The sequence below is a fragment of the Pogoniulus pusillus genome, chromosome 7, assembly GCF_015220805.1.
Source record: "Pogoniulus pusillus isolate bPogPus1 chromosome 7, bPogPus1.pri, whole genome shotgun sequence".
NCBI lineage: Eukaryota > Metazoa > Chordata > Aves > Piciformes > Lybiidae > Pogoniulus > Pogoniulus pusillus.
This window is the reverse complement of record NC_087270.1, coordinates 10,206,880-10,223,296: the sequence shown is the minus strand read 5'-3', so window position 1 is coordinate 10,223,296 and position 16,417 is coordinate 10,206,880. Positions and strand designations below refer to the sequence as shown.

The 16,417-nt window shown below is 39.0% G+C and overlaps 1 protein-coding gene across 1 annotated transcript in view; it reads right to left on the bottom strand.

The window, feature by feature from the left end:
- The window catches only part of CSMD1 (CUB and Sushi multiple domains 1), a 1,024,926-nt gene that overhangs the window by 273,509 nt on the left and 735,000 nt on the right, over positions 1 to 16,417 (bottom strand). Inside the window, exon 10 of the mRNA XM_064145849.1 lies at positions 15,016 to 15,137. Coding sequence (XP_064001919.1) covers positions 15,016 to 15,137 — 122 coding nt within the window. The remainder of the gene's footprint in view (positions 1 to 15,015; positions 15,138 to 16,417) is intronic.

Here is a 16,417-nt window from a genome sequence, read left to right as displayed (position 1 = left end):
AATTGCCATATAATAAACACACCACTCCTCTCATTACATTACCACATTATTGCAAAACAATTCAGGAATGTTATTTTGGTTGACCTAATTAAAAGAACATGGATTAAGAGTATACAGAAAGTGTAGTGTCTTAGCAAGGTCTAATAGGTGCAATAAGACATGCTACGAAGCTGAAGTGGTCAAAGAACTTTGTAAGGAAATTCATAGAATCAATCATAGAATCAACCAGGTTGGAAGAGACCTCCAAGATCACCCAGTCCAACCTAGCACCCAGCCCTAGCCACTCAACTAGACCCTGGCACTAAGTGCCTCATCCAGGCTATTCTTGAACACCTCCAGGGACGGTGCCTCCACCACCTCCCTGGGCAGCCCATTCCAATGGGAAATCACTCTCTCTGTGAAGAACTTCTTCAGTGAATTTGAAACTGCAGTCAAGAGATACACTTTGCCTATCCACAGGATGCATAAAGTGTCAAAAAAGAAACAAGTGAGCAAGGAAAAACACAAACTGTCTCAATACTGGACATATTCAAGGGTTTGCAAAGACACTAGACACACTCAATAGATCTGTAACATGATTCTTCTACCTCATTTTTATATAAAAAAGAGATACTAGACCCACTCAATAGATCTGTAACATGATTATTCTACCTCATTTTATATGAAAAAGAAATAACATGTTCAAAATAAATAGAACCTTTTTGGAGAAATTAGTTCTAGGGGTGGAATACAGGAAAATATAATTAGTCAGCTAGTGTAATTTGAAAGTGTAACACAAAATCCACACATTGCCTGAAGACAGAAGTTCTCAGATAGGTCCATAATTCTTTGAAGCAGTAGCTGAAGGCCAGGAAAGATTACTTAAATCCAGGAAAAATTACTTAATGTTTCTTGAAGAGTATCACAAGCCTATTGTAATGCAGTTGAAATGAGCTCTAAAACACCTAAATGGAGAAGTTTACCTGTTTGTGTCTAAAGGTTCTTTAAGTATCTAACCTCTCCCAGCTAAACCAGTTTCTTGTCTGGCCGGTAGCTAGATGTGGCTTCAGGCTAGACTGAATATTCTACCTGAAGGGAGGCTGCAGCCAGGTGGGGGTTGGTATCTTCTCCCAGACAACCAGCAACAGAACAAGGGGACACAGTCTCAAATTGTGCCAGGGAAAGCATAGGCTGGATGTTAGGTGGAAGTTCTTCCAACCCTCTCTCAGCACTTACTGAACTCTTGCCAGTCCGTGGCTTGACAATAGCTGCACCACAGTGAGACAATTATATACAATCACCACATTTAATATTACCATATCCAACAAGGTGCTGGAGTCACCGTTCCTGAAGGTGTTCAGGAAAAGACTGGATGAGGCTCTTAGTGCCATGGTCTAGTTGACTGGATGATCTTGGAAGTCTCTTCCAGCCTGGGTGATTCTACCATGATTCTATGATGATTCTATGATTCTCTAGGTTCATTTGGTTAGAAGGGAAGCATAAGCACTGAGGCCTCAGTAAGGTTGCCACAGGCATCAGAAGAGGAGAGGGGACAATGCTTTACATAAGCAAGCACCATTGATTGCATTCCAAACATGTGGTTTTTGTACCTTTCATCAGAAGGCTACAAATTGTATTAAACTGTAATTGGTTACATGTACTCGTGTTAGAAATTACACACTAATTAGCACAGACATTCAAGATATTCTCTCAACTACACATACACTGTGTCTAAGCAGTCTAAGTCAGCAGAGATATGCAAAAACCACAGGCTCCAGCCTTACATTTGTTTATATCTATTACACCATTCTCTAAGGTCATTCCAACCTTCCACTTTATCTTAACTTAGCACTTCTGGGCTTGTGCACTCTTGCCTGTCCATGCCTTATGTTCCAGTGTATACTATTCAGACATTTCTACAGAATCACTACATCTAATATTACTGTTCCCAACAAGGTGATCACAATTAAACAACTAGCATGAATTGGAGTTTAAGGTATCAGAGACCAGCTAGATGCATTGCTAAGCTAAAAATTGGATCTCAAGAGCAAAACCATAAGGCTCCGATGTTCGTTATTTCTTGATGGACCTAAACTACACAGAATGAACAACTGGAATTGGGGATGACTTTGCAGAGGGCACTAATAGAATGTTTTGTGGGGTAGCTGAACATTCACCTGGGAAACATTAGATTCCCATTACCCATTTGAAAGGAAAGTAGTTATCAGTTTATTCACTAGCCTTTTTTTTAAATCTCACTAAAATGTCATTGTAGAAGATAGATGATTTAGAACAAAAATTAATGTATTTTTGATGAAAAAATGAACATATGTTTTCCTTTTAGTTAAGGTCAGTCCTAGTTTGAGGCAGCCTAGAACGTTTTGGTGAGAAGAACTAGATAACAGGCTGTGAAAGGAAAACAATAGTGATGTCTACTTCTCTCACAGGCTTGCTGAGATCTCTAGGAACAAGAAATAAAAACACAGATAATCACCTCTCACTTGGGCATCTTACCCTCTCTAACCTCACCCTCCATTTTGGACTAATCCACTTTGCTTCCTAACCCCCCTGGCTGAACCTCCATTTTTCCTTGGGACTAGGGTAAGGCTGAGAGGGGTAGGGGGAAGGTGAAGGGGTGGTTGGGAGCCCCTTCTGGGGACTCAGGTTTCTGGGAGGGCTGTTGTGTTTCTGTATTCCCTTTTACCTTGTCTATTTCTGTCTATAACTGTATATACTGTAGATATCTGCTTGTATATTGTGCCAGCTGTAAATAATAAGCTTCCTTCCTATTTCCAGAGCCAGCTGAGTCTATCTGGGTAATTTCCAAAGTTGGGGGGGGGGGGGGGGGGGGGCAGGGAACACCCAAAACAAACACAAGGTCAGACCAGAGAGCTACTGATTCTACAGAGTTAATAACTGGCTAACAGAGAAAAAAAACAGTTGTAAGAATTTAGACTTTTACACATAAAATTGCACAGATTAGCACACAGGCAATACCTTCTGAGAGATGCAACGAGGCAAATAAGACCTATCAGTAAATATGTTTAAAATAGAGAAGAGGAAAAATCACCTAAACGAGAGAAAAACAAACAAACAAACAAAAATGCAGGCATCTAAGTGCTACAAAATATCCAAGCTGCAGTTAAAAAGAATAATCACTCAGGAAGCTGTTAACCTGACAGTATGGAAACAAAAAAAAAACCAACAACTAGGAATCATCTAAAGTGTGAATGAATTAGAATGTGACATACATACTCTGACTGCATAGTCTGCATGAGTGCTGCCTTGGCCTTGGAATAAACCAACTGGCAAACAAGAAGTGACTTGTAAGAATATATTCATTATAGGCCATGTCTTGATTAAGGAAGCTTCTCAAACTACTTCTCTAAGTAGAGTATGTTCCTGAATTTCATTAAGCTAATAGAAAGGCACAAAAGGACATTTCTGAGCATTCATTTACCCACAAACTCAATTCAGTCCTTCATGCACAACGTGCCTGCAAATGTCAGCCTTCCCTGTGTGTGAGAGAAGTTGTACCAGGAGATTAAAAACGCATTCACATCAAGGCTTTGATCACTTTGGAAACAGTCTCATCATGCTTCTGTGCTTCTGAGCCATCTCAGAGCAGCAAAACGAAGTCCTTTTTGGACAGAACTAAGCTGGACAGCCTCCTCCAGCCACTAATAGGTGCTCAGAATAAAGCAGCAGAGTACACCTAGCCCACAGTAAAAGCTGAGATATGCACACAGTATGGGCCTCTTAGCACTAACTGGTTTGCACTACAAAGCTGGTTATGGTGCACTGCACTGCTAGGCTTACGGGGAAATGCCCTACTTCATTCTCTTAGGACAAGAGAAGGCAACACTTGGATCTTGTCCTGTCTCTTATTTTCCCACTCTGAGAATCTCTGTTCGTGCTCTGCAAATGCAAGTTTCTATGAGATCTCCATCTGAACTCAAGAAAAGTGTTAAACAGACAATGCACTTGTCAGTTTTATTTAAAATACCTAGATTTGCCTTCTAGAAACATCTGAATTTTGACTGAAGAAATAAATTTGACTTTTTATCTTCTTGACTTGTACCTTGTTGCCAGGGAAGTATGCTAATAATTAAACATGGAGAATGTTGCTTAGAAGAATGAATTCTGTAGAGAGGCTAAAATATGCATGAAAGAAACTCTCTCTTCACAGAGTCTGTGAACGACATGACAGCAGAGGTCCTGTGCCTTGCAAAACAGAACAGTTGCAAGAGAAGAATGAGTCCCCATGAAGTTCAGAGACAATGTAAATTTCTTTCCACAACTCTATACTTCACATGTCCTACATAATTTATCAATTTCTTATGCCCAGTTCAGTGGCAGATTTGAAATAAGAACTGATCAGCAATGAATGAATTCCTAAGATATCTTCCTCTTAGGAAGAAAAATAGAATTTCCACTGCAATGAGCTGGCCTTCAATTGAACTGTTCATAGCAACTAGAAGAACCTACATCTTATTCCTGTGGCAAGGCCTCTGCTTTTACCACACTCCAATTTTGACTGCTTTACCATGACACACAGGAGGTATCTTTCCTTATGCATATTTCAGACAGATTAGTAAGCAAATTATGTTCCAGTGATAGCTTATTTAAATCACTGAACTCTTTACTAGGTTAAAAATATTTGACTTTTTCATAGCGATGAAAGTTACCACTTACAGACAAGAGGAAGGAAACCATGCAGGGAATTCTTATCCTACTTACCTGCCAGCCAACTGGAAATGAAAGGCATAATAATCCTGACATGAGATTTATTTCTTGAAAGGCATGGAAATGTCATTTCCTCTTTTCTCAGCAAGACAGCTCAAGGAAATTAAATGTCTTCCTATGTCTAAGCAAAGAAGCTTCTTCACCATCTACCCTCTTGTAAGGGGGGTGCTTATCTTGTGGCATCCTCTCTGGGTACATCTATTCGTTGAATCATTACACAACTCTTAACTCACATCTCTTTCCTTTAGTCTGGTAAGGAGTTACTATAGCTCTAGGACATGATGAAAGCTGCAAAGAGAAGATCTTTGAGAGCAGGAATGGATGAACAGTCATATGTAGATGCATAAAGTCCTTAATATATTTACAACCAGTAGTGAAGAAGAGGATGCCTCACACTGTTAGCCTTTAAAGCCCACACCTGTATATTGATTTGTCAATTCAATATTGAAGTCTATGACATGAACACCCAAAGTACTCTTAAAATAAGGTGGGAAAGATAAGAGGTTTATATTATATGGTACAATCCAAATTGATTTAAAAGCATTAAAAAGTGTATTTTTAAAAATAGACTTTGTTTCCTCTCTAAGTCAGGAGACTTCCTTAAATTGAAGGTCAAAACAAAAATTAAAGAGCAGTGATCCAGTGTATGATCCAGAACAAATTAAGATTTTATCTTGGAATTGTTTTATTTGCTCAGACTCAGATTTCCTTCAGGTGCAAACTTGATCAGATGAGAAGCTTCACAAGGGGTTTTGGGTTTGTCCATTACAGACAGCTTTTTGCTAAAAGAAAACTGCAGCAAAGTGTAAGAAAGGCTTTCATGTACAAAGGTTAATATATTGACGACACGAGACTTTCCAGTTTCTAGTAAGACCTGTGAACTTAGTTATGTATACACTGAAGTGGAAACTACATTTGTCTTTCAAATAAGTGCAATGCTGTGACAAAAAAATTTCCCAAAAGTGTTAGGATATTTCTTAACACAGATTTGCTTTCACATATGAATGTACAGAAAATCAGCCATAAGGCAAAGAACATTAGCATTTCATTTAGCCAAATGTCATAGAAACAGGCACTAATTTCTCTTCTTAAACAGGCAGAAAATAGGAATTTTATTTAGCACAGACTCACATTGAGATTTCCTAACAATAACTACTAAATGTAACCTTTTACTTTTGGTATTACATTATTTCCAAGAGTTTGACCCAGTCATATTCCCCAGCCCCTACCTCCCACTCCCCCCCAGACTACAATTCCTCCTTATATGCCTGAAAGGACAATTAACTGAAAATGTGTTTGGTCATATCTATCCAAATTGTTTTGTTCCAGTTCACTTATTCGTTCTAAAAGTGAAGTTTGAATTAGAAAAGGAAAAAGAAAAAGGAAAAAGAAAAGGGGAAAAGGGAAAAAGAAAAGGGAGAAGGGAAGGGAGAAGGGAAGGGAGAAGGGAAGGGAGAAGGGAAGGGAGAAGGGAAGGGAGAAGGGAAGGGAGAAGGGAAGGGAGAAGGGAAGGGAGAAGGGAAGGGAGAAGGGAAGGGAGAAGGGAAGGGAGAAGGGAAGGGAGAAGGGAAGGGAGAAGGGAAGGGAGAAGGGAAGGGAGAAGGGAAGGGAGAAGGGAAGGGAGAAGGGAAGGGAGAAGGGAAGGGAGAAGGGAAGGGAGAAGGGAAGGGAGAAGGGAAGGGAGAAGGGAAGGGAGAAGGGAAGGGAGAAGGGAAGGGAGAAGGGAAGGGAGAAGGGAAGGGAGAAGGGAAGGGAGAAGGGAAGGGAGAAGGGAAGGGAGAAGGGAAGGGAGAAGGGAAGGGAGAAGGGAAGGGAGAAGGGAAGGGAGAAGGGAAGGGAGAAGGGAAGGGAGAAGGGAAGGGAGAAGGGAAGGGAGAAGGGAAGGGAGAAGGGAAGGGAGAAGGGAAGGGAGAAGGGAAGGGAGAAGGGAAGGGAGAAGGGAAGGGAGAAGGGAAGGGAGAAGGGAAGGGAGAAGGGAAGGGAGAAGGGAAGGGAGAAGGGAAGGGAGAAGGGAAGGGAGAAGGGAAGGGAGAAGGGAAGGGAGAAGGGAAGGGAGAAGGGAAGGGAGAAGGGAAGGGAGAAGGGAAGGGAGAAGGGAAGGGAGAAGGGAAGGGAGAAGGGAAGAGCAGGGCAGGGCAGAGCAGGGCAGGGCAGAGCAGAGCAGAGAGAAAAGAGTAAAGAAAAGAGAAAAGAAAAGATAAAGGAAAAGAGAGGAAAAGAGAATAAAAGAGAAAAGAGAAGAGTATGTATGTTTATTTGTGCACAAAAAAGAGGAAGGAGCAGTCACTATGCTCTGTAGCACAGGCACAACTTCTGCAACATTTCAAGTTTACTTCAAGCCACTTTGAATGTATGAAATCCACTTGGGGTCATCACATAAAATAGTAAGTCCTATAATCTGAAAGGATAAAGAGCATTGAACTCTTCAGTTTAAGGCATAAATCTCTCTTTGAAAAAAAAAATAACTACATAAAAAAAATGGATGTAGTACATGTTTAACTGGCAAGAAAAAAAAGCCAAAATAAGGGAAAGGAAAAGGAAGCAAACATGCAGTGACATTATTTCTTTAGCTTTATTTACATTTGTGATACGAATGTACTCTCCTCTGGCTTTGCAAACTATTCTTCCTGTGACTTTGTGATTAAAGACTGCTTCAGGAACTCTGGTTTATACTGCCCAAATCCATCACAAAGATAATATAACAGTGGAGAGAACTATGAGATTCCCTGCCCTCCAGCTAGCACTCTTCACTGCTCCCTTCACAAAAGAACACCTGCCTTATGCTCAAGCCTCTTCATTTGTACCCTGTCCAGTGAGACTGGAACAGTGATAACAGTTACTTGTTAAGTAATTGAAGAGTAAAATGTTGAGATGATGGCTGCAGGAAAAAGGGCTGGACAACCTGGCAAGCTCGGTCTGCTTTCCAATAGAAAGAGAGATGAGAGAGGTAACTGAACTCATTGCATGTTGTGTCTCACTAAGATCACTGGGAAATGCAAGGAATAAGACAGACGTTCTTTAAACAAGTCACTTCCTACCAAGCACACTGGACAGTCACACAGAGTGAAGCTCTGCATTACAGTGGAGAAATAAGCAAAGATGCAAATAGGGAGACCTTTGACAAGCACAGGTAACTTTTTGTTGCTATGCACACTGTTACATTGAACATTCAAGAAACTTTTTCAGAAGTGACTCATACATAGATAGGTGACAGCCTGACTGACACGGACCCTAAGGCTCATCACAGCCCTCTTAGAGATTGTCTGTTGTGCTAGCTTGAAGCAGCCTTGAATGTTTTGGTGAGAAGAACTAGATAACAGGCTGTGAAAGAAAAACAAGGGTGATGTCTACTTCACTCATAGGCTTGCTGAGATATATGGGAACAAGAAACAAAAACACAGCTAATTACTCTCACTCGGGCTGCTGGCTGAGCTGCATCTTACTCTCTAACCTCACCCTTCATTTTGGACTAATCCACTTTGCTTCCTAACCCCCTGGCTGAACCTCCATTCATCCTTGGGACTGGGGTAAGGTTGAGAGGGGCAGGGGGAAGGTGAAGGGGTGGTTGGGAGCCCCTCCTGGGGACTCAGGTTTCCGGGAGGGCTGCTGTGTTTCTGTATTACTTTTTTTTTCCCTTGTCTATTTCTGTCTATAACTGTATATACTGTAAATATCTGCTTGTATATTGTGCTAGCTGTAAATATAAGCTTCATTCAATTTCCAGAGCCAGCTGAGTCTAGTCTGGGTGATTTCTGAAGTGTGGGGTGGGGGGCAGGGAACACCCAAACCACCACATCTGCTTAAGTGAAAGCTCTGTTTTAAATCTTGTATAGAGGTTGACACCTTACCGTGATTCTACCTGAGGCTAATCTGAGCTGAGTATATGAAAGATCATGATCTTGTCTTTGACTGCTTGTGGTGGTGCTCTTAAAACATTTAATAAGTTAAAACAATTCCCAAACTGCTGAAACATTGTTTTCCTTTAAGATATTTCAAATATACCCACACCTTTCTCGGATGAAGCAGCTGACAAATCAGCATGCTAATCTATGTTAATCCCTTTCACAATATACAGCAAGGGTAGTAACCTCGACTCCTGCTGAGATCACACTTTTAGACTTCTTTTTTTTTTAATCTCTACTTACTTCAAAGTACCTTTAAATCTGTTTGGCATTTTGCTTTTTCTAACCAGTTCCAACCAAACTATTTAATTCCCACTTCCAAAATTTTAGACCATTGGTTTATTAGACACTAGCAACCCTCCATATTATGAACAGATAGATACAAATGTTTACATATATATGACAAGTTTACCATCCACCTGGCACAGACAGCACTGACCATTTCATTTTTTCTTTATTGCATGAAAGCTAGGAGGAAAGTCGAAGCTTAAATGGGCCAATAGATCCTTTGTGGTGTTTACTTTGAAGAAACAAAGGTCCTAAAGAAGTAAAATGAATTTCGGCAGTGAACTTAAAGGCTTTAAATTATGAGGGAGCTAATACAGACCACACTGCAAACCACGAAGCTTGCTCTTCATATGCTGAGTCTCAGCTATCAAATGAGCTCTTCATATGCTGAGTCTCAGCTATCAAATAATCATTTTTGCCACATGAGACTTTGAAAGCCCTTTATTCTGTAACAATTTACTGCAAAACCCATCATATTTGCCATGCTAAGGAAAACAGAATTACTTCTACCTTCTCTCTTTAAATTTATCTCCCTGAGATCTGTGATTTGTGTATCTTACAGCATGTGTGATTATCTGGTCTTCCATTTACTGTTTTCCCCAATGGGTCTTTACTTGTAGTAAGAAGATCCTCTTTAGTAATACACCAAAGTGAGTTAATTAAATGAACTGACACTAATTTATTGCATAAATACCTGGAGACTTCTATTTACTGGGATGTCAAACACTAGATCTATAGTACAGCTAAAGAAAAATGGGAATAGTGAGGTTCATTTTTTTTTCAGCAAATACTAATAGATTTTGGTAATAATCTAATTTTTTTTTCATATATATATAAATATATATATATACACACACTTCATTATGCCATTATTATGTACCTATACGTTATCAGCTGGCATTTTCCCAGTAGGAAATGCACTCCACAATACATTTAAAAGAGAGAACAAACAGTAAATATCTTGCCCAAAGAAACATTGGCCATTTATGTTTCAAAGGAAGCCAAATAAACACACTCTGTGAAGTAACCCAGAGCATAGGTGCCTAAACTATGCTGCAGTACTCGTCTCCTTTGTGTAATATGTCACCCTCATTACCAACCCCATTGTGCTGCACGGGGTCTGCACAAATACAATTTATCTAGAATACTCACTAGATAAAGAGAAGCAGGGTGGAGGAAGAATTAAAAATGGTATGTAAACAAAAAAAAACATCCAAGGACAAGTACAATCTATCCTATATAAACTATCATAGAATAAACCAGGCTGGAAGAGACCTCCAAGATCATCCAGTCCAACCTAGCACCCAGCCCTAGCCAGTCAACTAGACCATGGCACTAAGTGCCTCAGCCAGGCTTTTCTTGAACACCTCCAGGAACAGTGACTCCACCACCTCCCTGGGCAGCCCATTCCAATGCCAATCACTCCTCTTCTCCAGGCTGCACACCCCCAGCTTCCTCAGCCTCTCCTCATAGGGTTTGTGTTCCAGGCCCCTCACCAGCTTTGTCACCCTTCTCTGGACACCTTCCAGCACCTCAACATCTCTCTTGAATTGAAGGGCCAGACCTGGACACAGATATATAATATCTGCAGACACTTTGAACCTCCAGGGAAACATCTTTACACATAAACCTTGATATCTTAGATTTATACACTTGACAATGTAATAGTGAACAAGCCTGATAGTTCCTAACAAGATAACTGGCAACTAACTTTTGAAACAGTCGAAATAAGTATGTGGAGCTTTAACTGTAGATTTTTTTTTTCCCTTGACACAGTGGCAAACTTTCTCAACTGAAGAATGCCTTGAGAGGAGTTTTTCCTGTCGGAATATACCCCAAATTAAATCATTCTTTTGTTGCAAAAGTAGTAGCACTGCTGAGCCACCAAACCTTGCTGTCACAGAACTAGAGCCAAAAACCAGAGCCTTTGTATTTAGCAATATTACCATAGAACAGTGAGAGCAGTAAGTTTTAGTAAAAACAAACAAACAAGCAAAAACCCCAAGCAACATAGCCTTGAGAATGAATTGAAACAGCAAGGCAAAGAGGCATGCCTAGAACATCCTGACTAGAGTACATTAACCACAAGAAAGAGATAAAAGGATCAGTAAGACCTCAGAAGAACAATTCAAGATAACTGATTCTAAAAAGTTGAGAAGCTGCATAATGAAACAGCTAAAAGAATGAAGAGTTACTAAGAATTACAGCATGTACTTTACAGAGTCAGAAAAGCACCATCAAGTTGAATTGGCAAGTACTGAAAGTCTAATGAATGATTCATTGGGGTACTGATCAGAAGCTACAAGAGTGGGACCTTGTGCTGGTTTGAGGCTAATCAGAACATTTTAATGAGAGAAATTAGATCATTGGCTGTGAAAATAATAGTGATGTCTACAACACCCACTGGTTTTGCTGAGAGACATAAATAGTCACAACAATAACCAAGTCCTTCACTTCTGTCTGTGTGCCTGGCTGCATCTTGCCTTAACTCCTCTGCATGAAACCTATGTACCTTGATCTAATCATTTCCTTCTCTTTGTTGGTTCTGGCATCTCACTTCTGCTTTTCCCCAGATTAATCATGTAAGCTTTGAAGGAGGGTTTATTTTGGTTATTTCTCAGATAATGAGGAGTGGGCAGAAGGAGGGGGTGGTTGGGAACCCTCCTGGGCAGTCTTGCCATTCGGGAGGGGTTCTGAATTTCTGTATTACTAACTTGTATATAACTGAAAATTCTTGCATATATTGTGTATATATGCTTGTAAATTTTGCAGTGTTGTAAATAGAGCTTCATTTTAACTTCCAGCCTTCTGACTTAGCCTGCTGATTCCAAGTGTGTGTGAAACTCCCTAACCACCACAGACCCAAAGGAAACAAACAAATGTTAAGGGATGAAAATCAGCTCTTGAAAATAAGCAGAGCATTAACAGAAATATCTTTGAATAGGAGAAGAAAAAAGCTTTACTTAGGGTTTTTTTTGTTGCTCAGAAAAAAGCAAACTATGTTAGAAAAACACTTATGTAACAACAGTCGTTAATAAATTTAACAAATAATGTTACTTTAAGATAAAACATTGGTTTATGTTGTAAAATGATATGTGGGAACTAACCTGATGCAAGGAAACAAATTCACTGCTAAAGTCAAAACTAACAAAAAATACATAGTCCACCTTTGTGGAAAAGCGAATCAAACACAGAGCTCTAAACAGTCTGATAAATATTTTAAAACATTATAGGCAGGGAGAGTAGGCTCTTCAATCCAATCTTAAAATCAGACCTTCAACACACAACTTAATTTTCATGAGTTCATTAATAACTCCAACAAAAGTCAGGGATGAAAATTTGCACAATTTTCATCACATGTTAAAATCAATTAGTTATGTTTGGAAAGTTTTGCAATTGATTTTGTAAAGTTCATGGTTCTCAAAATGTTAGAAAGATATTTTTCTTTAGAAAAAAGCAGAAAAAAGTTCCATTCCAGTTGAATATTCTGTAAGGTAAAAGAATGTCCCAACTGTAGACTCTGTTATTTGGGGAGAGAAGTCCCAGTACCAGATTTGCATAGATACATACTGATAAAGGTGATGCAGGTTTGATGTGAAAGTAATGTGGGGATACTCTAAGCCTTAAATATATTTGATTTTAAGACTTCATACTTATAATCATCTAAAAGCAAATGCCCATCTTCCCAAGACACCTGAAGTTATGAAAATAATCTTCCTTTGTTGCACTGATAGACACATCCAAAACTGAGAGAAACACAATGGATTTCCTATTTCCTGCCCTGTCTGGAACTGAGGTGTAGAGCTTCACTTCTTTTTCTTACATTGTGTTTATGAATATGCATGTTAATGCCCCTCTTTACCTTTCACACAGCTGGATGGAATTGTGTGCTTTTTTTTCCTGGGTGAAAGCTCCAAGCCTTGTAGTCATACTTCTTCATTTGGAATGTAACAAAAGAATTGATCTGTCTGGGTGTGCAATTCCTTCAGTGTACTCTTGTGACTGATGAACTATCAAACTGCACACAGAATAGTACTTAAACTGCCTTTTCAAGACCACTGAACAAAGCAATAAATTAATCCATACCAATCTCTACCCTACAAAAAACTTAAATCCATTCAGAAAGATATATTGCATAGTATGACTAGAACTTCCATGTTAGTGTTCAGAGGTTTTCACGAGTCTGAGCCTCTACAGGAAAACAACACTGTAGAGTTTAGTAATACACTGGACAGTCAGCACTCATTTGTGTATTATTATGGTTCAACTTCTGGCACTTGGCAAGCAGATTGTCATCTTCTGTGGGAATGCAAAGAAGGCTGAGGGAACAAAGTGGAGAAGGAGAGTAACAAGTGGATGCTGACCATGGTTCCCATCAGCTGCTGGCTACCTCATCTCAGAAAGGATAGATAAGGGACACCTCGTTAATGAGGAAAACAAGGGGTGGTTTATGCTGATGGAGGGGGTTGTCCTTGACTAATTAGGCTAATGTGTAAGCATGTGCCTTATGCCCTGAGGGATATATTGAGTGCTGAAATGATCCATAAAGGTCTGAGGGATAATTCACACATTGAGTCATCTGGAGTCCATGTGGTATTGCCTTTGATCATATTGATCTATGAGAGCCTTGACCAAGTTTCCCGCGGCAAGCTAAATCAGGTGTTTTGCAACAATCTTCATTGTAAGCATGAAAATGCAACTCAAACATCTTGACAATTACGAAAAATTCCTGAAACAATTTTGAATAAACCACTAGGATGTTAATATTCTCTCCTATTAGTAGCAATTTCACGTTTTTCTTCTGATGCACACATGAAGTTTCTCTTACAAAATTATACTGCGCTTTGCAAAATGAACGAGACTACATAGTCCAGAACATAAATTTGAGTAGATGCATTTGTCAGATGCTTTTTTGTATTTTAAATGCTTACCCATATTTAAAAGTGGAAAGTGATTGAATCCTTTGTATAAAATGCAATGAGTTTAAAGTCAAAGGTCACTCAGTGCTAAGTAGACACTTCTAATTGCTATACCAAATAAAACACAGCAGTTTAGCCTGCAACTGAAAAGCTTTCTCTTCAGAGAGAAGCCTTCCACAAGGTGATAGTGCAGTGCATTTGCCTGTGTTTTTGAGTACATGCCTTTACTGAATCCACTTTAAGTAAAAGTGAACTTGATTTTGCACAGCAGCAGTGTTCACTTCTCAACAATATGCTGTGAAAGCATGCAACAGAATTCTCTTTTCTGCAGATATTTGTACTAATTTATGATAACATAAATATTTTTGTCCTTAACTGCATTAAAGAAGAATACAGTCCTCTAAAATCTTGCATAGGAAATAAGAGGTTTTGTAATTCTGAAACTGCATACAATTTGTACAATCTTCAACTTATTGCAACTTGTTTATTCAGGACTGCACTTCAGAAAAGCAAAATATAAGTGAAATATTTTTTAACCTGATTTCTTTCCCTACAGGAAGGGTGTCACTGTCTTTTATTGAGGATGATACTATGATGATGATGATGAAGAAAATTGGTTTTACAGAAACAAAAGTAAAAGTGCATCTCAGCAGACTGCAGTACAATGAGAACACTTCATTTTACTAGTACTTTGTGTTAAACTGTTCATAGTTGTGTATTTAGACTCATTATCAGAAACAAGTGCATTGACAAGAGAAATTGTATAGGTAGCAAAACATCTAAGAAGATCAGGCAAAGTACTGAGATGCTTTGGTTTTATATTAGGATTCAACAAGGAGTTAAATGTGATAAATACACTACCAACTCACTTAGCAGTGTGTGATTTTTAATATGATCTCAAGTATTTTATTAGAAAACGTATTTATGTCTTGGAAACTTTAGCTGAGACCTATTATTCTTAGGGGAATTACTACATATGAATGTACTAATTAGATATTACTAATATTTTCTATTTGTTTTCTAGTGCCCAATATATTCTTAACATCTCTACCCTAGTCAGTGTTTTGTGTTTAAATGAACATACACACTTTAACATGTTCACTCAAACATGTATGAAATAAATGTAAGACACATAAATCTTTCCATGCAGTCTGAACTGGTGCCAAGAGAAGAACACCTACCTTTTCTGGATCGGTTGTTGTAATGACCCACACGCAATGTGCATTGTCTTCATACTGGACTGGGTAATTTGGTGATGTAATAATCCCACTTGGTCCACGTAAATTAGAACCACAGGTCCGAGCTAAAAGCATAAAAAATACAATTCAGGCTGTTCTGAAATCAACATAATAAAACAGCCATAGTATTACTAACAACTTGCCATCAAAGTATTATTATGCTGCTATGTTCTGTAACTGCCTTAGAAAATGTTTCAAATGAGGTACTGAGGAAGGAGTCACTTTTCAGTTAATCAGCCCACACTTACATTATTTCATTCTTATTTTACCTAAGTCAGTGTCTCAGAAATATCATACCAACGTTTTATGTAGAGAGGGAAGTGCCCTCTCCAGGTTGCAGCAAAAGAGGTTCTGCCTCAACACAAGGGGAAGCTTCTTTACTGTAAGGGTCACAGAGCACTGGAACAGGCTCTCCAGGGAGGTCGTGGAGCCTCCTCCTCCTCTGGAGACTTTCAAGGCCTGTCTGGATGTGTTCCTGTGTGATCTCTGTTAGATAGGATTGTCCTGCTCTGGCAGGGGGGTTGGATTAGGTGATCTCCTTAGGTCCCTTCCAACTCCTAATATCCTGTGAGCCTGGGATCCTGTGATATAAGAATGTAACACTAGCCAGTATGTGCTCTTCATGATTTCTCCATGGTTGAGGATCAAAAACCCACATATATCCCAATGTTTAACTTAATGTAAGAGTGTCCTTAACCTAAACTTGAACTCCTGTAGCTCTTCACACCAGAGAAAATGAAATTAGAAACAAACAAACAAAATGGTTCTAGTCTGCAACCTGACTTTTATAAAGTACAGATTCAGTTCTGAAACCATCACAATCTCTCTCTCATGTACAGCAAATAGGGACAATTAATATTTGACAACTACATTACTTTACAAGCCAGGTTACTTTCCAGAGAAGTAGTGGTAGATTTCTAAAATACTCAAAGTTCTCAACATATTTCACTATTAAAAAATATTTATGCATATAATTTCCATGAACATCAACTAGAGTTATACAACACAGAACAGCTGAAAATTCTCCTGTCAGGTTTATGCTACTAGAGCACTTTGGCAACATGCTAAAATACAGCCTAGATCATACAATTTCTAAGTATACCTTCAAGTAGCTGCATATAAAAACCTGTCTGCATAACTTCCATTGAATTTTGATGTAATGTACAATTTTCATTTGTTTAGGCTTCAGTCCAGACAAGAAGAGTAACTACATTTCATAAAAACTTGTCAGTGGTCTTCTAAATATTGCTATAAGGTACCTAACAGATGTCTTTGGAAAACTCTAGTTTCCATCTTTTTCTGTAGTTGGGAGGAAAACTCACTCAGAAACCTGCTCTTACCCACT